The sequence below is a fragment of the Ambystoma mexicanum genome, chromosome 10 (assembly GCF_040938575.1).
Source record: "Ambystoma mexicanum isolate Mex_15411 chromosome 10, UKY_AmexF1_1, whole genome shotgun sequence".
Lineage (NCBI taxonomy): Eukaryota > Metazoa > Chordata > Amphibia > Caudata > Ambystomatidae > Ambystoma > Ambystoma mexicanum.
In genome coordinates this window covers 65,676,238-65,698,148 of record NC_090932.1, presented here as the reverse complement: position 1 = coordinate 65,698,148, position 21,911 = coordinate 65,676,238, and the positions used below count along the sequence as shown (strand labels likewise).

At 43.0% G+C, this 21,911-nt stretch overlaps 1 protein-coding gene across 1 annotated transcript in view; it reads left to right on the top strand.

The window, feature by feature from the left end:
• The window catches only part of LOC138492813 (tenascin-X-like), a 759,772-nt gene that overhangs the window by 709,146 nt on the left and 28,715 nt on the right, over window positions 1–21,911 (top strand). The window contains exon 40 of the mRNA XM_069620166.1: window positions 13,074–13,328. Coding sequence (XP_069476267.1) covers window positions 13,074–13,328 — 255 coding nt within the window. The remainder of the gene's footprint in view (window positions 1–13,073; window positions 13,329–21,911) is intronic.

Below are 21,911 nucleotides of genomic sequence, written 5' to 3'. Positions count from 1 at the left end.
TACAAGGAAGACTTGGCAGAAGTTGGTTGCGGAAGGCCTCAGAAACAAATTCAAAGCACCAGACATAAAGAATCCAGGTGGATTCGAATGGTCAAAAATACACATTGTTGGTTGGTTTTCAAGAATTATTCAATTCAAGGGCAGACGTGCTCAAGTAAAAGAATATGTGGCTGAAAAAGGTGTAAACATAATAGGCTGGAGAGACCAAGCAGGTTTAAGAATAAGATTGGATCTGTGTGAATAAGAGCAAATTCTGATTGTAAATAGCAGCAGAGAACAAACTAAGAAAACAGTATTGAATCCTGACAATGATTTCCAACCAAGTTTGGGGTTGTTAAAAGAATTTGCTCATAGAATACGACTAAAACGGGGAGCAGTACCAGTAATGCACACAAAAGCCAGACCAATTCAATTTGCTATTATTGATAAAGTTGAGCAGGAATTATTAAAATTAGAATCAGAAGGGGTGATTGAAAAGATTGAATCATCACAATCGGTGAGTCCTATTGTTGTAGCAATAAAGAAAAATCGGAAGCCAAGAATTTACGTAGACTTGAGAGATGTGAACAAGAACATCATCATAGATATATTTCCTTTGCCAATAATATTGGAGATGCTAAACCGTATTGGGGATGCAGATACTTTTCAATGTTAGACTTATCTAGTGCATACCACCAGATATCGCTTACAGAAGACTGCAGAGACATAACAGCATTTATCACACCTTATGGTCTATATAGGTACAAGCGAATGCCTTTTGGATTGGCATCCGCAGCAGCAGTTTTTCAAAGAGTGATGGCTCATGTTCTAAAAGGTTTAGCCGGGACACTAGTATACCAAGATTACATTATTGTTTTTGGTAAAGGTTCGGAAGAACATGATAAAAGGTTGGATGAGGTGTTAACAAGATTGAAAGCGGTGGGATTGGAAATAGAGAACAGTAAATGCAGATTCAAAGTGAAAGAAGTTGAGTATTTGGGTCACACGGTGAATGGGAACGGATACAAACCTAAGTTGGAGGCTATGAAGGCGATTAGAGATTTGCCTAATCCTACCAATAAGGATGAGCTCAAGTCGTTCCTTGGGCTATGCGAATATTATAACAAATTTGTAAGGAATTTTGCCAGTGTGACGCAACCTTTGAGACAACTAATGAAAAAAGATGCAAAGTTTGAGTGGGGTGATGAATGCAATTAAGCAACAGAATGCATAAAAAATGAGATTTGTGGAGCTGTAGAGTTGGGAGGGTTTGTTTTTGGTAGACAGAACAAAGTCACTGTGGATGCCAGTGGGAGTGGTCTAGGAGCGGTTTTGTCGCAGATCACTGATGATGGTTGTGAAAAAGTTATAAATCATGCTTCTAGAGCGATCTCTGAAACTGAAAGTAGGTATTCAGTTATTGAAAAAGAATTGTTAGCTTGCGTTTGGGCAGTTAATTATTTTAGAAAGTACCTTTGGGGAAGCAGATTTATAATACAGACAGATCACAAGCCTTTACTTGAAGTACTTACGGTATGTGGGATGTGTAGAGCTTCTCCCAGGTTGGCCAGATTAAGCCTCAAGTTGCAAGATTATCACTTTATGGTAAAGTATGTCCTGGGTAAAAGAAATCTAATAGCTGATTATTTATCTAGGTTACCTTTGATAGATACTAACTTGGGCGCTGAGGAAGACTGCGAAGTTGTAGCAACCATTCTTGAAGTGACATCAAGAGAAACATGGTTAAATGAACTTAGTAAGGATGACACGTTGCAAAAAGTCATGAGGTATACAAAGTCAGGGTGGCCTGAAAAGAGGTTGGTTTGTAATGACTGTATGAAGTTCTGGGAGATTAGAGATGAATTCTCTGTGGAAAATGATTTTTTGGGTAAGGGGGGGTAAACTGATTCCTCTGCAAGTGTTGTATAAGGAGTTAGTTGAAAAGGCTCACCAAGGACATCCAGGTATTACAGGTACGAAGAACAATGTAAGGGCAACATATTCGTGCCCTGGTATGGACTTGATGATTGAAAGATTTGTCAGAAATTGTTGGCCATGCCAAAATAGTGACAAAAGTTGCAAAAGTTTTAACTTGGAACCCATCAACATCTCTGAAGCGGATATGCCATGGGACAGGATAAGTATTGACATAGTTGGTCCTTATGGAAATTTGATACATGAAAAGAAATTCTTGATGGCGTTGGTGGACTACTACTGAGGATGGTTGGAAATCAAGTCCGTTAGTAAGATTGATTCAAATGAAGTGATTACATTTTTGGTACAAGTATTTAGAAGGGAGGGTTATCCTAAAGTGATCATCAGTGACAATGGGGTACAGTTCAGAAGTAGAGAGATGAAGGAGTTTGCCAAAAGTTCTGGAATTGATTGGAGATTTTTAGCACTATATCACCAGCAAACTAACGGGTTGGTGGAGAGATGCAATAGAGTCATTGTAGAGACAATAGAACTAGCATTGAGGAACAATATATCTGTCGATGATGCACTTATGGAGAAGTTGTGGAGTGTGAGAGTGTCTGTCAGAAGAGACACAGGTAAATCGCCATTTGAAATGATGAGAGGGAGAGTACCAAACACATTACTTAAACCTGTGTGGGTGAACTATAGGAAAAGAAGAGAAGGTGTTAGTAAGGAGGTGTGCGTGGAACAAGGTGGGTTAAAAATCTCACCTGGTGACCTAGTAAGAATCAAATTGGGACGCAATGTGAGAAAAAGCGAGTCTAAGTACAGCAGTCCGGTTAAAGTTATTGAAGTGTTTAAAAGAGCTGTTAGAGTTTGTGGTGGGTCTATTTGGAATTTGGATAGGGTCAGTAAGTGGAATTGGAAGGGTGATGATATAGTGGAGAATCGGATGGAGAAGAGATATAATACTATAGCTATTGAGCTGCTTGGGGGTGATGTCTCCTCACAAAATAGTGCTGTCTGCTCACAAAATAGTATCACGAATGTGCAACAAGGAAATGAAATGGGAGAGTTAAATGTACATCGAGAGAACTATTCTGAGGTTGTTGATGATGATAGATTTGTTCGAAGTTCAAGACTCAGGAGATTACCTAATTGGTCGAAAGACTACGTCATGGACAATTAAAAATGAGACTTTACCTTTGGGTTAAAGTTATTTCTTATAGCTTTATATGTATCCTGAGGAGGTTGTTCAGTTTTTGTTGCCTTTGGTTTTGTTCATTTTTTCTCCTTGTTTTGATTCATTCTAAATTGTTACTAGGGGGAATGATGTTGTATATTTATCCTTAGGAAATTTTCTTGGCCTTTTGGGTTTTATTCATTGTTTTTTTTTCCTCTTTGTTTTGATTCTTTCTAAATTGTTTTAGGGGGGGTGACGTTGTATTTATACAATCCTTTTACAGCTTTGTTCATCACTTGTCCTGCGAGTGCGTGAGTTAGAATTTTTTCTGTATTAGTGTGTTGTGATTCGAAGAACAGGGGTTGAGATAGAATGGGTGAACGGAGTGAGTGAAGGCAGGACAGGGCACCGGGTCCTTTTCTACTAATGAAATTAAACTTGGATTTGCACTCACTTTCCGTTGTTGTGTAACTGGATACTTCACAACTATTTTGATCTCCATCGCTAAGTGAACCAACTTACCTGAAATTGTCCTCTGGCCATACATTCTGCAAGATGAATGAGGCAGCTGGCATCGTGCTCTGGGACTTCTCTTGAGATGAAAGTTTGCACTGTATTCATGGCATAGGGGATGAGAGCGCAGATGTAGCAACTCTCCTTCCCCTACTTCCCTCATGTTATGGTACCCCATGTTATTACCAAAGTGTGCTGAATTATCTAGATAGGTATTTATCCCCTCATTATCTTCCTCTGCATCTCTCCTATGTCTTTTAGAAGCCTTGTACCATTCATGAAGTATATCAAAGGAAGTTCCCATAGTAGGACGAACAGTAGGGGCCTCTACCTCAGTGAAAGTACTAGTACTAACATGATAGAGACTGTGAAAAATTAGGAACAGAAAGACAAAGAGAGTAATCGTGCAGGCATACATTATGCACAAAAACATAGCCATCCATTTTTCACACCATCCTGGTACTTGTTGCACTTGTTCATTCTCTAGAACCATTCCAGCTTCTAGATTTCTCATCTTTAATACAATCATCAAATATCTTTACACATGCAGCTGTAAGATTTGCTCAATTATTGCGATGAGAAGCCTTCTTATCACAGGACCATTTTTAGGATCCTGCTAAAATTGCGAATATCTTTGAGATGTGCACGCAACTGCAGATCAAAGAGGGGGGTACGAGTGATCATAAATGTCTAGTAGCAGAAATGTCTTGGAGTTTCACAAAGAAAGCTTTATACTTAAATCAACCACTTATATTGAGCAATGGTAAGAACAGATTGATAAGTATAAGAGCAAGGGGAGACACTTAAACATCAAAGTGGAAGCTTCCCAGAGCAATATATCAAACAGGGAATGGAGGGACAATTGTAGCCCCTTCATTTTTCATGATTTCCTGTGGTCCCTTGATCGACCCTCTGGCCTATACATCAGTAAACAGAAGGTGCACCACCATTCATTTGATGAGTCCATGTGGTTCGAAAATAGAGAAATGAGACATGCCCTTAGAACCTGAAAGCTAACTATCCTATCAAGAGATGAACATAAAGAAAACGCTTGAAAGATTAAAAGATCTTACAAAAACTGGTCCCGTCAACATCAGGCACTACGCTTTCAGAATGACGGTGAGAGAATCATCGAGATACTCAACGAAAATAATTCTCGCAACTTTTGGTCAATCATCAATGGGGAGGAGAATACTTTGAACCGAGTTTTAATAAACTCAGTAGCAGAAGTCAATTGGATGGAGTACCTGGCGTCTCAATATCAAAGGCCAAAGGGTACTATAAGTTATAATACTTCAGATGTTAGCGTGGATTTGGCTTTTGAAGAAAGTGACGTAAGGGAATTGATCAAAAAGGCATCTTTCTCTCAGGCTGCTGGGCCAAACGGTCTGACATACCAGGTTCTCAAACGAAACCTAAATCTATGGGGGCGGGTCATGACCCAGTTGTTTAAAGAAATCCTGCTTAGGAGAACACTCCCCAAGTCCTGGACCTCTTTGATCATCATTCCTATATATTTGAAGGGCGACCGGACATCACTGGCAAATTACCACTCAATAGGCCTCTTGGATGTGGAAAGTAAGATGTTCGTCGTATCATCCCCAAATTTCAAACTGGATTCCAGAAAGGCCTTTCCACCTCACTGTACGGGACCATATTATCAACTCTAATAGGGAAGCCAAGCTGCAAGGGGGGAAGACTCTCTTTGGGGCCTGGATTGAGCTGTTGAAGGGATTCGAGTTAGTCAACAGAGATCCTCTTTGGGCTAAACTGGACAGTTGGGGGATACCGAAACCACTCAAATCTATTCTAATTGCTCTGCATAGAGATAACACACTCCAAGTAAGATTGGATGGGGAGGCACTCTCTCGGACTGTATTAAGGTGGAAAGAGGGGTCAGGCAGGGTTGCCTGGTGGCACCTTTCCTCTTCATCCTATATCTGGCAGATATGGGGAGGAAGTTGGAAGCTTCCGCCTTGATAAGTCCTAAGATTGGTACTTGTGCCATCACTTGCCTCATATATGCGGACAATATTGTCCTTTTGGATAGGACCGAGGTGGTTTTGCAGCACCTGTTTAATTCCCTGGAGACCTATATTAAGGATAATGACCTCATAGTTAATCCAAGCAAATCAAAAATAGTTGCCTTTAAGAGTAGAAGTAGGCAGGGGTCCAAATTTATTTGGACACTGGAAGGACAAGTAATTCTGGTAGTGAAGGAGCTCATTTACCTGGGTTTTCCTCTGTATGCATCCCCTAGTCTGGCCCAAAGTGGCCAAGACCTTATAGGGAAAATATCTCAATTAATCGCTCAAATGGCTAAAATTAAGAGAAAATATTGTAAATGTTCCATTGTGCCTCTTATCAGATATTATACAGCCAAAATCATCCCAATCCTTTTGTATGGGTTGGAGGCAAAACCATTGGTGTGGGACTTTAATTGGCAATGCTTGGAGAGTTCATTATGGAAGAAAGTTCTGGGTCTACCACAGAGCCTCCCGATGGTAAGCCTATGGTATGAGCTGTGCCTCAAATCCTTAAAGGTACAAGCAATCTGGAGGCTCATTTTGCTTTATCGACAGATTATGGCCCCTCAGATGGACTCCCTTTATGAGGACCTGCTAGCCCATCTGAACCATTGACAGTCGCCCATCCTGTTCAGTCTGCAGAGGTTGATGTTGGAAGCCCTCATGGACTGTAATAGTTACATGGAGACTCTCATCACCAACCCAGATAAGACCAAATGCAGATGGACTGGATTCACACCATAGACCAAATACGTAAATTAGCTCTGGCAGGTTCACTTTCCACTTACGATAAAAAACAGAGGGCTTTCTCTCACGATATCTGAGAATGTTCCCAGATCCAGAAGTCAGACAAAGCTACTTGAGATTCTGCTTGAATCTATTACATACGGACAAAGTTTTATCTTGCTGGGGGCATGGTAATGAAGGCATAAAACTGTGTAAAGTTTGTGAGGATCCTCGAAAGCAGTCCCTAAGACATCTCATGATGGAATGTGAAGGCACATGGAAAGTGAGAAGGAGTGGTTTAGGTCAGCTGGTTGAAACTGAGGAGCGTCATCTCACAGAAATGTTTTGGGATAGACTCATAGCGGGCCAGGAAACACTGGTTATTATCAATGGAATCAGTGTATTGAAAACGACTGGGATAATCCTGTCCGCTTACTGTTGGAAGGTTTATAAAATACTTCTAACTGGAATGAGGATGCTTTAAGTTGCTTTCTGTGTCTCCTTTGGTCATTTTAGTCATTTTGTGTGTTTTTGTTAGGCCTGGATCAACTTTATTGTTTTGTTTTATTTACTGTTTTATTATTCAATGTTTGATTTTATGGATTTTTGTATGGATTTTGTGTAAAGCAAGAATTACGGTTACTAGACACAATTAAATAAAAAAAATGTTTTAAAAAGGTTTGTGTGCTATATGGTGGAGGATAAGCTGTCCATTCTGGACATCCTGTACATTCCCTTGGCTCCCACATACACGTGCCATATGCCCTGTCATCACACAAGTCCAACATACTGGGGTGTGACCGAGTAAAAAGTCCCCCTTGTTTATATCCTCCGTTGGTACTCTGATTCTCATTCTGTGTATTCTGAAACCCACCTTGAATATTTTGGAATCCACCTCTTCCTCTAGAGCCTATACCTCTGGCTTGTGGCACAAACCCATATCCACCTTGATCCGTTGGGCGCTGATTACTTGCCTGTGATGCACCCTTTGCTTCCTACATTCCCAATCCTTCTGCACTTTTCAATACCGCCCCTTCTAGGGCAAATTTAGAAAAGAAAATCTGAACTAACTTGGTTTCCTTGATTTTCCTAGTCTCATCTTTCTTTTTATTTTTCTCTTGTCATAACCGACAATTGTGTACTATCGTCAGCTGTATCTCACCTCATGGCCTACCTTCCATCCGTACTTGTTTTTTCATCTACCTCTGCACTGGCTCAGGCAACCTCTGGCATAAAATGTGATAAAATAATGCCACTGTCTTTTCCCACATCTCATAAGTTGACATTTATCCTGAATATCTTGAATGTAAACAATAGGGTCTTCATCTTCCTACATCTTACGTCTCATAATTGCACCCATATCTGATGTATTGGAGTACTTTACTCTGAGAGCCCTCCACACATCTGCTCTACAATTATTAAACGACGCTCCGTCATGAACTGTGTTTCATGCTGTCACACTTGAATATCCTGCTCTCCTCCATATGTCATCAGCCCTTTCCCCAAAAATAGCTGTCAGGAGACCTTTTATGTCCCCTATGGCCAGCGTGTTTCCTTCTGTCATTTTTTCTAATTCATATATCCATTTCCCAGCGCCCGAAGTCAAACTCAGGAGCTTACACCTTAAATTATCCTTGTCCATCTACAGCCATGGAATATACTGTGGTCCTGCTCCCCCTTTTTCCAGTAATGGAAACTGCGTAAACCCTGCCCCACAGTCGGATTCTACTATTACTGTCTCCTTGTCGGTAATGACCTTAACCTGCTTACATATTGCGGCGATTGTCCCTTCTCACTATACGATCGTCCTAAGGGACGTTCTGGATATGCTCTGAGATCTGGCGTCCTATACTTAGGTTGTTCCAGATCTGCTTATCTTACTTCTTTATCAATTTGCAGACTTCCTTCACGGGTGCACGCACTCCCTCCTTCTACCCCAAGACTGGATTTTCTTTCCTCATCTGACATGTCTTGTCCCCAACTAGTGAGACTATTTTCTTCCTCACCTTTTTCTAAGTTCAGTCTGATTCAGGACAATGCTCTACGTCCGTGACAGAACAGAATTTCTTCTTCGCTTCGTGATTTAAATACTAGGGATTGATCCCTCTTCCCTCAAATTCCATACTTGCTACCTTCCTTTAATTCTTGATAAGCCTTATCAATCCTTTCTCTGATGCTTTCCGCATCAAATCTTTCTTCTGCCAATACTACTCTAAATGCTGTTGGCATTGGTTCCTTCATCAGAGGAATCTCTTCTATTCTGTCTCATCACATTTCTGGGCTTGGCCCTACTGGATCCTTACGAATGAGACTGGTATCAAGACACTGCTGTCATCTTCTTCATTCTATTTCTTCATCTAATTCTCTTTGCTTTCTCGTATCCCTTCTAATTCTGTCTTTCTCTTGCCTTTGTTCTTCTCTCCATACTCCTTCCCTTCTTTCCTCTTCTTACCTTTGCCTCTGGAATATGTTGTCCCTTAGTCTTTGCACTTTCTTCTCTTCTCTTTTCCTTTCTCTTCTATCCCTATCTTCTATCGCTCTCTGTCTATTGTCATACTTTCTTTGTTCTTCTGCCTGTTATTCTTTTTTCTCTTGCTCCTTCTGATATATATCTGTTCTCGTCGCTCCCAGCTCTTCCTTTTCTGCATGTCTTCTTTCAATCTCTTCTCTCTTTCTTTGTTTTTCTTTCTTGTTCGTCCTTATCTTCTCTTTGCCTAACTTCCTCGATGATTTTCCCATCTATTTTATGTAATATCTGTCCTCACAACCATTCGTTCTGCACGAGCGCTATCTCGTCAGCTTTATCCTTCTCACCTTGCCATCTCTTAATTTCCTTATCTATTTCTATCGACAGATTCGACCGCTCACTCCTTTCTTCTTTGTCTTGTATGATCTTATAGATCTCTTCTTTTCTCTTATTCTCCTATGGACTATCATTGTTATTGGAAGCTGAGGGTTCGTAAATCGGATTACTATACCCATTGCCGCTTTCAACTACTTTAAAGAATATAACCCTATTTCTTCCGTGCTAGTACTTTTTACTTTGGGTGAGGTAAGGGGAGATGAGGGCTCAACACCTTCCTCCTTACGCTGCCTAAGCATTCACTCCTCAGGTGGTGGATCTTCCCTTTCTTCCTGGTACATTTTCCAGTGTTCTAGAATCGCTAATCTTTTCTCTAATTTCTTCCCCGTGTATGCAGTGTGCAAGTATGTGGTCATGTGTTGCAATACCGCTTTTGATAACGATCCCCCTTGTGGCCACGGCATGAACATATTTTATCTGCCCTGCCTTTCACCCATTCCGCACTACACTGTTTGAGCTTGGGCATGTGCTTTGGTAATGTTTTATATAAGTGTGTCATAGGAGTATCTCCCATAATGACAAGTCTCAATTGTCTTTCAATACTTATCAGACTTCTGAAATAACCTTTATACTTTTGCTTAAATCACCACTTTGTCAACGCCTTTAGAGCAACAAATATGAGCATGCACCATCAATCGCCGCTCAAGCCTCTAATTTCTTTATTAGCTATCTCTACCTTTTGATTGGTACCAATCACCTTGCTAGGCTTAATCACTATTGCTCCTCAACATTTTCAATTACTTCACAACGTCTATCGCTCTTCGATATTTTTACTCAACAAACAACATACAGACTAGTTGACATTACTTCTTAATAAACACTGTGATCACCCTTTTCTCTCTTGCCTTTACTTTGTACCCTATACAGAGTTTGAGACGTCACCTTACGCAAACCTGTTTGCATGTTATATGTTTCTGTTCTACCCCCGTTGGGATTTGAAACGTCTCCTTCTGAAACTCCCTTGAGTGAGGACTCTAGGCGTTAACTTTTCTTCACACAATAATTTCAGTTACTCAAAAATTATCACAATCCCATCCCCTTCATTTGCCATTCCCCTTAGTCTCCTCAACATTTGTTTGTGAATCAACCCGAGGCCTTCGGCACCGACTCCTCCTTCAATCCGCCCACTTTGCCTTTTGTCCACTAAGCGCCTGTGGAAACTGGGCACGGATTTCAACAAAGGAGGACCTGCCTGCCGTCTCGGGTTCTTCTTGCAAGTTTATTTCTATTTGGCCGCTCTCCACAGATAACCCTGTGATCTTCCGGCTAATGGCTGAGGATACTCGATCGTCCGAAAGACTGGGTATGAACTAGTTTGGATCTTTTCCCACCATCCTTTGCTACCACGTGAGCATATGGCCCTTTGGATATCGTGCATGCAATGGATGAGGATGCAGAATAACTCTGACACTAAATAATCGAACCAACTCAGGAAAATGGCAAAGGTGCTGTTTTATTAGCAATTATTTAAAACAGGGAGTTACTCTGTGCATTTCTCATAAAAACATCTTTATATGCAAAAAATACATCAGATGTGACATCATACTATGTGGCAAATAAGAAAAACCTACAAGGGATTGTGATAGGTTCAAGGGGAACTGTGATTGGCTATCTACTGTCAGGTGGACAATTTATGCCTTCCTCTAAAACATGTAATCTTCAGAGGATAGCTCAGGGGCAGAGCACTGGTCTTGGAGGCAAGGTGACGTGGAGCATCACAGGTTCGATCCCCGGGTCTGCGCTTAGAAACCTCTGGGTATTAAGCACGTTTTAAATAACCCATTACAATTACACTATTAAGTACATGGTATATCATTGGTTCTCAAACTATAAGGCCCTTCATTTTACGGCCATCTATAATTAGTTGGCATGCTCGTGCCATGTCTGGAACATTCAGTTCACCTAGCAGCACGTAAGCTCAGACCCAGGTGCCAGGGGGTGGACTTGACTTTACCTCCCCACACAATTAGCCCAACATCTCTCATCACCTATGCCTTCTGCAATGCAGATCATCTTTGAACTTGGCCTTGCAACGTATTCTTGTCTCTGGGAATATATGGGAGTACAGGCTTTCACTATCGTTGTTCTAGAACTCCACACTCAACTCTATTTCCATCCTTGGCTCACGAGACAGGAGACCACGATGTCCAGTTTTTATACAATGGTGGCTTTGCCTGAAGTCTATTCACTACATATAGCTAGCTTCTATGATCACTTAGTCTACTTGCGTCACAGCATCTGTACAGTTATTGAACGGTTTGCATTTTCTTCAGTGCTCCGCACACGTACATTCTTCTATTCGCATATGAAAGTTTACTCGATCCTTAACTTTGTCATCAGTTTCTGTAAGATCTATGCATTCTCTTCAGCCAGTATTCTAAGGGCGTCACGCTCATCTTCCGTGACGTCACCAACTCCTGTTTCACTCTTTTTCATATTCCGTCAGGGATTTCCTCCCTTAGATTATCGTCTCTTTGGGGATACATTTGATAGGGATTCCTCAGTGGATATCTTTCAAATACTCACCATGGTATGGTCACAACTGCTGGTGTTAAGCATGGCACAATCTCAAGCGGCAACATATAGGGATTTCCTGTAGAGGCATGTAACTGCTCCTCGACAACTGGACAGGCTCCATCTTTGAAAAATTGCCTTTGGAATAGATTGTTCATTTAGACTTAAGAATATCTTAGTTCCTTGATTCTATCGAGACCTCTCATGCGCAAATATTCAAGTAAGTAAAACAACATACAGAAATCTGTGCAAACAAGTGAGGTTGACTTGACAAAGGAGGAGTGGTGAGAGGGAAATGTGCAGGAACTCCGAAAGTGGAACACTGTCTGGTGCCAGTTTTGAAATTGTACAACTTCTTCACAAGTCACAAATTAAGTACCACAAGTACCACACGGTCGATAAACAAACTGCTTTGAAATTAGAGACATGTTGAAAGGCTTGACAGTAGGTTCCTTGTATCTTACAATGTAGGTCAAACATAGAAAGGCTGTTGCTTGTTTTGTTGTAAATACATTTGAATTCATTGAATGCTTAACAGTTTTTTTTTATTCCACCCGCTATATATGTAGGACCAGTATTTGCTTTTCAACAAACTATCACCCTTACTAGGCACGCAATCAAGAAGAATAAAAAGGGGACTATGCTGCTCCATACCATTAGTAAAGACTTATAAAACATTCTGTGCCAATGGAGTTCTGAAAACCTGCAAACTTGGAGAGCCTGGAAAAATGTGTAATTTCTAGGAAGGCAAATAAGTCCTATCGAAAAATCAAATCACATAGGGGAACATGACAGGCTTGTCAATTTCACTGCAGAAACAGTGCCAACAGTAAATATATTTCCACTGCAGGCGATGTACACAGATATTTGCTGAACTACAGTATTACCACTTGCGCAGTGGTAACAGAGTGGCATTTTATCTATGAAATCTGAGTGACAGCTCTATGCTAGAAATACTATTTTCTGTATTTTCAAAAAATGTTTGTATCCATTTCAACCCTCATATTGATGTTGCAATCCATCTTGGTGGAAGGAGGTAAAACTGACTGTATTTTGAAAATGTCTCCAGCTTTACTGATACCTTAAGACCTCAATAATAGGACGTCAATTGCTTGTAAAAAACAAAATGCCTTGCAGCTCACAGCACTTTTCAGGTAACTGCTCCAGCCCAGGCTTCTGAAGAATGCATGATGTCATGTCTCACCAAATGACCTAACTCAACTATCTTGACAGTAGCTGATCGCTGAGTCCCCAACCTTCATATGTGTTTTGTAATTTTGCAGATTAAAGTCCCTCGTACTCTTTAAATAGATCTCTGATTTCTAATGTATTTTTTGTTTCTTTTTTTCAGTCCCCAATGTGATCAGGAACCTGACTGTCACCGCCACCACCTTTGATTCTGTGTCTCTGAACTGGCTCCCACCAACTGGAAACAGGAGCTCCTATTCGGTGCAAGTATTAGGGATCCCACCCACACTCATGACTGTACAAAGCGAATCAGTATCAATCGACAAATTAACAGCTGGCAATCTGTACACATTTGTGGTCTCAGCGGTGGCTGGTGATGGCACAATGGGGAAGAACAGTTCTACATCAGCTTACACAGGTGCGCAATTTTAAAGTAAAATTTTCTTTATTTATTTATTTGTGCATGTATAATGCGCCGAAGCCCGCAGGCATTGAAACTTATTAACAGAAATATCATTGTGGAAATAAAAGTATGCTCACTTTATCCTCTGGAAGCTTATAGAAAGACATAGGCCGTCATTACGACTTTGGCGGTAGCCATGCCGCTCTTGACGGCATGGCTGCTGCCAAAATCGGGTCCGGTTCCCAGAATGGGAAATTACCGGGCCATTCCGAGTTCGGAGGGCCCGGTAATTCCTCCCTTCAGGAACCCAGGCCTGGCCCTTCCCCATTCCCATTTCAGCCCCCATAGGGCTGAATGGGAATGGGAGAGGGAGCAAACAACAGGCCGATTACGAGCGGCCCGTTGTTTGCTCCCTCTTCCCCTCGCGGGACCCGCTCTGCACGTCTGGTAAAACCAGACGTGCAGAGCGGGTCCCGCGAGGGGACCTCGTAATCAGGCGGTACAGGGTTGACGGCACCGGCACCTTTACCGGCGCCGTTAACCCCTTACCGCCTGACTTATAATGAGGCCCATACAGTTAAAGTGTAACTTCACTGGAATATAGTAAGGGCCTGGAACTTCAAATGAGAGTAACCACACCAGAATTGCATCACTTATTGACCTCATAATACACCCACTGGGATTAATGTAAATACCCTCGAAAGCGCACTGACTTTGCTGTCAACATTTATGACTGTTTACGGGTGGGTTTATTTTAGATATGTTAACTCTAGATGGGATAGATTTATATGACTAGCCCAGAAGCCTGCAAACTTTGGTTTGCCAGATGTTTTGGACTACAACTTCCATCAAGCCCAGCCATCATAATTAATGGTCAGGCAGGATGGGGGCCGCAGTCCAGAAAATCTGAAGATCCACAGGTTGCAGACCCATGGCTTTCCTAGACCATATCCTCCCCAAGAAACAATCAAAATTGCATAGAGATGGTTGCTTACCTATAAGTGCAAGTGTTCGGAGTCTTTTTTTAAATTTAATTTGTGTTTTTTATTGTTTTTTTTATAACGCTCTTGATACCTGATTTCAGTTTCTAAGCGCAGATCTGGGTTTCAAACCTCTGTTGCTCTTTGCGGCCTTGTTTCCAAGACCCGAACGTTGCACCTGTGCTATCCTCCGTTTTCCATGCAACATGCACCTCTTCTAGAATGACCCCCATGTGTCTTGTCCTTTGGATCCCCTTGTGGCATTCCATGCTCCCTGCCAAAAGATAACTCAGGGGAACCTGGTGTAGCACCAACGAGAGATCCCAAGTGCTCTGCCTCACTTGGAAAACTTCACAGCTGTACCAGCTGTGAAAAAGACAGAGGGTGTTTAACAACCTAGTCAAGCAGGGATCCCATAGTCAGGTGGCCAGGGAAAGGCTGTCGCTTTTGGATCCCAACCTTGGGGGTGGGGAAGGGGGGTAGGATCACCTGGGTAGGGGGTCCTTAGGGAGTGGGGGAGAAGCACCTGATGGTGAGATGCAGTATCCCCCTTTTTCCACAACCCATTTAGCCCCTATCCCTGCTGTTTTGGGGGGAAACTACAACTCCTATAATTCCTCCCCACTTAACATTGACAACACTACTGAGCTGAGGAAGATGAGGAATGAGGTTAGAATGATTACCTCCATTGACTTGCAATGACGCTATCCCTGAAATAAGGCCAGGCCTAGTCAGGCACATAACCATAACTATACACACCTGCCACTTGTTAACACTCCCTGTCAGGATAAAAGGTGTTGTGCACAGGCACACAAAGAGCGAGGCTGGGTACAAGAAGACACAGCCCTTTCGGGGTTAGTGCAAACCAGGCTGTGGAAGTTGGAAGGCCAAGGTGCTGATTGGCAATTGCGAAGAACGAGAGAGAGCCAGGCAAGAAGTCCACACTTTTGGGAAGCCGTAAGTGTTCGAAAAATGAAACCGAGGGAGCGGAAGATAGAAAACTTCAATGTGCCTGAAAGCGGCCCGTTACCCTCGGGGTGAACGGCAGAGTTGGGGAGTAGCAGAAGAGGCGTTGGTACATCCTTGACTTCTGCAGGCAAAGCAGCGATGAAAGAAGATCAATTGACACAAACAGTGAGTAATAAAGGGCAAAAAAAGCTGATAAGAGACGTAATGAAAAGGATAATTTTTGAATTGTAAAAGGAAAGCATGCAAAGTAACAGAGTGGTCCTGCGAGGTAAAGTCACATATTCCAAAGTCACTTTGAAATGTTCTAAAGTGAAATATATGGCAACGGGAACCAAAGACAGAAAGTACCTGCAATCCTGAAAGAAAGCTTAATAAGTGGAAAGCAAAGTATATGAACGTTGAATGTGCCAAGAGGGCCATGTATATGAACTGTGACTTGATAAGAGACTACAAGTACCACAAAGCATTGGTGCATTGCAAGATAAGGAAGACTGTGAATTGTGGGATTGTTAAAGAAAGATCAAAGTGTTCATACAAAGGTCTTTGCCAAAATCCTTGCAGTTTTGTAAGTCTTCAACAGTGAAAAGTTACCTGAGAAAAAACGTGGAGAAGAGAACCCCCACAAAGGAAAGAGACAGGCTCGAGCCCGGCAGAAGGACACCTGTGCAAAATTGTGTGAACTGTGCTATAAAGCTGCATTGACAGGCTTGAGCCCGGCAGAGGGAAGCCTGTGTTGAACTGTGGAAAAGTTATGGTCAGAAATGGAACTGTACATTTATAACAAGGCAGACAAAGCCTAAGGAAGTGATTGAAATATCAGAAGCTTGAAGCCCAAACCTGAGCTGTTAAACTGTACCAGTAAGTTAATGTGTGCAAAACAGACAGAAATCTGCCATCCACCTATCATTTTTAAGAAACTCTCAAGATCCCTCTGGGCTGAATGCAGGGAAGGGAGTTGTCACTTGAGCCATTCTGACATTTCTTTTGAAACACTATTTTTCTTTTCTATTCCCAAGGCAAGGTTTGTGTTTTGTTAGTATAGGACTGTTATTTTGACTAGACTGACTTGGACTTGTTTTGTGATTTTGTTTAATGGTCGAGATTACTCCCATTTTAGAGTTAGGGTTGGTTAGGAATTCTACTAACACAACCAAAATATTAAATAAACGTTTTCAAAACGTGTATCCATTGTGTCTGTCTGCTACTTGATACCATGCCTTCCTTACTCTGCCCATTGTCGTTAGGAGTTAGGCGATCTGGAGAGATGGTGCAGCTATCGAGACAGCCCTCATACCCTCATCACTGCAAGAGAAGCCATTAAGCTAACTCTTAGACTGATTTTTCATACTGGAGTTCCTTGAGGGTCTGTTTACGCTAAGGAGTTCAGGTAAACACTACAGGCCTGCATGCTGCTCCTTGGTGTAATAACTACATTGCGTGCAGGCCTACTTCACCAGCACATGGCACAGAGTTCAGAGAGATCAATGCTATACAATGGGGTATTCAGTGTTTGAGGTCAGTGTGACTGCCCTGAATAAGCAAACGCATATTACATAAGTGGGCTCCAGGTGTAGGGCCACTGCAAAGCCCTGTTTGAGCCAGTTTTGGCAGTTCCACCATACAACTATGTTAGGTAAGAGACAACAATCTCAGGCTATGATGTGATACAAGGGCAGACATGCCTACTCTGTGCTATTGTAGTTGGGTATGAAATGATAAGTGAATTTCACTACTCCTTATGTAGTGTTGCAATTTATGCAAAAATATCTCTCAGAAATAGGGGTGTGTTAATGACAGACTGAAAAAGCTCTAGCCATGTCTTACTGCTTCAAAATAGCTTAAATAAAGCAATGTTTAGAGAACATTAGGAGTTGGATTTTTGGAAAGTGAGGATGTTGGGATTGACCCAGATCTTGGCATTCTGTAGTCTACAATGTTATGTTATCTTATGTTATGTCAGTGGGATTTACACTGAGCACCACTGCCATTTGCATGGTTTCCAGGTACTCTGGTGAATCTGAAAGTAAGAGAAGAGTCAGTTTGTTAGTGGGAGGAGAGGAAGAGAGCCCACATGCTTTTGCTATGGAGTTTCAGCTCAGAAAAACAGTCACTTTGTGTGGGTTTGCTTATAGGTGGTCTGGGCTGGTGGGCATGCAAGGGGTTTGCGTCCATATGGATGAAGTTGTGTGTCGGAAGCAGAAGGAGGGATTGGCCGTATTGACCTTGTGTGAGTTATTGGAGTAGGTGCGGAATTCTGCTTTTTGATGTCAGTGTGGGGTGTTGATATGGGTGTGTGCACGTGACATAGTTGGTTTACATGTGGTATGTTTGCAGGAGTATGGAGGGTTTTAGTATGGGTTAGTGGGGGAAAGAGAGCGCAATCCTCACGGCATTGGGTTATGTTGCAGTTGTAATGTAGCGTGTTGGGTAACTGAAACCTAGTGTGCCCTCATCTGCTATGTTTGGTCTCTCTTTGACAATGGCCTATGGTTTGTGATGTAACTGGGCATATTAAGCAACCATGATTGTACTGCTTTCCTGAATGTCGGCGGTTACTCTACTGTGTGCATTCTCTTAGGGAGGGAGTTCCAAAGTTTGATTTTGAAAAACACTTGGGTTCAAGGTGCATGTCATTGCTAGCGGTTCGGTTTTGTCTGAAGATGAAGATCTTTTCTTGCAGAAATTCTTCTACTTGGTCATAATTTGCTTTGTGAACAATGTACAGCTTTTTGCATTAGATCCTTTTCTTGACTTGTAGTGATCTTGGCACTGGCATGATGTCTTCTCTCTTGTTAAGTCTTAGAAGTAGTCTTGAGCTCTGGATTTGTTGTGGTTTTTGGTGAGGTAGTCAGACATGCCATAGTGCATGTCGTTGGCATTGTCTATTCTTGACATGGCAAGTGAAATAATGGTGAGTGTTTGGTGTGGAGAAGTGAGAACGCATAATGTCTGGCTCATAGATCGTAGGTGGAAGAAGCATTACTTTACTACTGCATTAACTTGAGGAACCAATGTGAGCTCATTGTTCATAAGGATTCCAAAATGTGTAACCACTTTGGAGTCTTCGGGTCTGGCTCCCATTTCCATAGGCCATGGCATGGATTGTTGGATGGAAGCGTGGTTGGGCGTGAGCACAATTTTAGTTTTGTCCAGGGTTGAGTTTAAGGTTGTTGCTCATCCATGCATTGATTTTTAAGAGGCAATTGACTAGAGTTTGGTCATTAATGGGAGGTTTCATCACTGTAGATTTGGGGACAGCCAAACCATTTATTCAGTGGCATTTTGCCACAAATATATGTGAGGGGTGGGTAAGGGTAATAAATAAGGGGAGATGTGAGGGGTCCTTCCCACATATATTTGCAGAAAACAATTCAATGGATTTGGTTGCAGCCAAATCTACTCTATGAAAACACTTAATACTGTTTGGTCTATGTCCTTGATGGTGGCAATTTTGTAGATGATTAGAGTGTCATCTGTGTAGTTGTAGCATGTTAGTCTGTGTCGTTTGAAGAGTTTCAAGATACTAGCTATGTAGATGTTGAAGAGTAGTGGTGAGTCACATGAGTCTTGTGTAACACCACACGTGAGCATGCGTGAGGTAGAGCTGAAAGAAGGTAGCCAGGTGATTTCCATTCTTTCTGTCAGGAAGGAATTTATCCATTGCAGCATCTTGTTTCTTCTGTTGTTTTGACCACTGCAATTAACGCAGTATGGCATGGTTGAAATTGGAAATACATTTTTGTAAATACCTTGTACACACTTCAAGTTAATGTCATGATGGCCACCCTCTTCCTTGGTACAGGAATGCCTCAGAAGGTTGCCATAGGAATGAGGTCAGGTTCCCTCTGATTGGCCCTTCTCTGTGTGTATCTGGCCTACCAGGAGCCGGCAGGTGGAAACAGCTGGCCCCCAGCACCATGGCCCACACAAGGCCCCGTCCTGCCTCTGTGTCTTCTTTCGTTCTACTGCCGCAGGAGCGAGAGGGTCGCGTGCTCTCCCCTCGGCGATCCCACCAAGCAGTGTGCTCGCATTCTCTCTGGCCCGGAGTGCAATTACTGAAGGTAGGGCTTGTTCTTTGTTGGATGTGGCAACGTGGTGGTGCCCCTCTGCAGCTGCTCATCATTTTCTGCTATATGTGAATTTTTACATTGTGCCGGAATCCTGTGCTGCCTTTCCACCGCAAGACGTGCAGGCTTCACCATCCTTGATGTATTTGCCCACCCTGCATGATGGCCGCCCTCTTCCTCGGACTAGGAGTGCCTCTGAGGGTTTCCATAGGAATGAGGTTGTGCTCCCTCTGATTGGCCCTTCTCTGTGTGTATCTGGCCTACCGGGAGCCAGCAGCTGGAACAGCTTGCCCGCAGCACCAAGGCCCACACAAAGCCCCTGCCTGGCCCCAAACAGCGCTGGAAGGCGCACCCCCATCCACTCAATCAGCACTGCTCACAAAATAAACTAACTGCTTTCCTGTGTCCAAGACTATGAACAATGTGCCACGGCCGGGACCCAGTAAGCACACTGGATCACCTGCCCTGGGCAAATACTCTCCACATGGATGCCTATTGACCCTTTTTAAAGCTGCATGAGCGCACTTTGGCAAAGTCACATCTAGGATTGCTTTTTAAATTGTCTCATCCTCCATTGTTGTGCTGTTTTAGTGCTTTATGGCAAAGTCAAATCTAGGTATGCTTTTTAAATTGTTGAATCCTCCATTTTGTGCTGTTTTAGTGCTTTCTGGCAAAGTCAAATCTAGGTATGCTTTTTAAATTGTTGGAGCCTCCATTTTGTGCTGTTTTTGTGCTTTTTTGCCATAGTCAAATCTAGGTGTTGTTTTTAAATGCCCACTACCTCCGGCTGCTAAGCTGCCTGGTGTGTTTCCTTGTGCCTGTGCTGTATCTACTAATGTCCCTCACTCCCTTCCTCTATGGCACTCTCCATCTCTCCTATCTACTCTAATTGCTATTCTATCACCTATCCCCCCTCTCTCACTAAGTCTGGAAGAAAAAAATTCAAAAAAGATCTCCTTTCTGGTAATCCTGGATAACCTATCGCAGACACCTATCTCAGCGCCACTTCCAGACAGATTGTCACTGAAATCCTCTTTTCTGTCTCTCCAGACCAATGGACTTTGCATCTAATTTCCATGCTCTCCCCTTCCTCTTTCTCATTCATTAATGGTGGCACTAGATAGGAAGTTATCTGGGCTGGCTTCTCATCCTCGAGGTGCATCATTAATGTTTATCACAATGGCACCAGCATGGATCAGGGTCCTCAACCCAATCTCCTCCTCTTTGACCAGCGCCTGCTGTCTCTCATCAACTTCCTTCCTGCCCCTGCTATCCCTCCTTCCTCTCCCTTAGCACCTCCTTCACCACTACCGACGGGTGTACCACACCCCTGTGCCACTCCCAGGAAAATCTTTAAGTGTGGTGACCGGCTTCACTTAGCCACACTTAATGCTCATTCTGCTGCCAAACATTCTTCTGACATTTTCCTTTTCTTTGAAGACTTTGATCTTGACCTCTTCGCTCTCACTGAGATGTGGCTCAATGCCAGCTCAGTCACTGCTTTTGACTCCCTTCTCCCTGATGGCTACAAGATCATCTCAAAACCTTGCCCCAACCATGCTGGCGGTGGAGCTTCCACTGTCTTCTGTGACCTCTCTCGCCCTCTCAATTCTCCCCTCCGGCCCTACCCACTCGGCCGGACACACTCTCGATGCCTTCATCTATACTGATCTCTTGCTCTCTACCCCTCTCTCTGCCCCACTCTCCTGGTCTGACCACACATTCTTTTCCTCCCATCTGGGACCTCTTGGCCCTCTAACCAAGCGTCCCCCACCTCTGACAGCCTTGTTTTCAGACATCTGTCAAATGAAACATGTGTCGGTTGGCCTGATTCGTTTCCACCTTCACCCCCCCTCCTCCAACTACTGACCCAACTATTAACTCTGCTCTCATCAATCTAAATCTTGCTATCACAAACACTCTCAATATTCTTGCCCGTGTCATGAAGATCCGTCTGAAACCTGGCACCAAGTGTAACACTTGGTATGACTCTGACCTTGCAGCCTTGAAAGACAAGTGCAGAGCTGCTGAACGGAAGTGGCAGAACTCTAGCTCATCCTCTGATAAACTGGACTGTCGCCTTCTCCAAGGCAATATCATCTCTCCATTTGCTACAAGAAGAGGGCTCGCATGCAGGCCTGCATTTCTGGAGCTTCTAAGAACATGACTGAGCTCTTTAAAATCTGAAGGGAACTAGCCAACCCATCTACCTCACCTCTAGCCTCCCAGCCCCTCTACAATGCTCTGGCCACACACTTCATGGACATCCTGAGTTCCCTCTTTTCACCCCTCAACCCTACCCCCATTCCCCTGCCATCCTGTGCCCCTCCTCCTCCCCATCCACTCTTTCCTCCTTCTCTTGCATCAGATTAAATGAGGTCACTAGAGTAGTCCGCTCTATGAAGGTCTCCTCCAAACAGGTCTCCCCCTGTTCTTCAAGAACTATCAAGGACAATATTGGTTCCATTGGCCTTGCACTCATTGACTTCTGTAATCTCTTGCCACTGGGTCTTTCCCTACTTCCCTCAAGCACTCCCTTGTGCACGCACCTCCTGAAAAAGCCTTCTGCTGACCCTTCATAT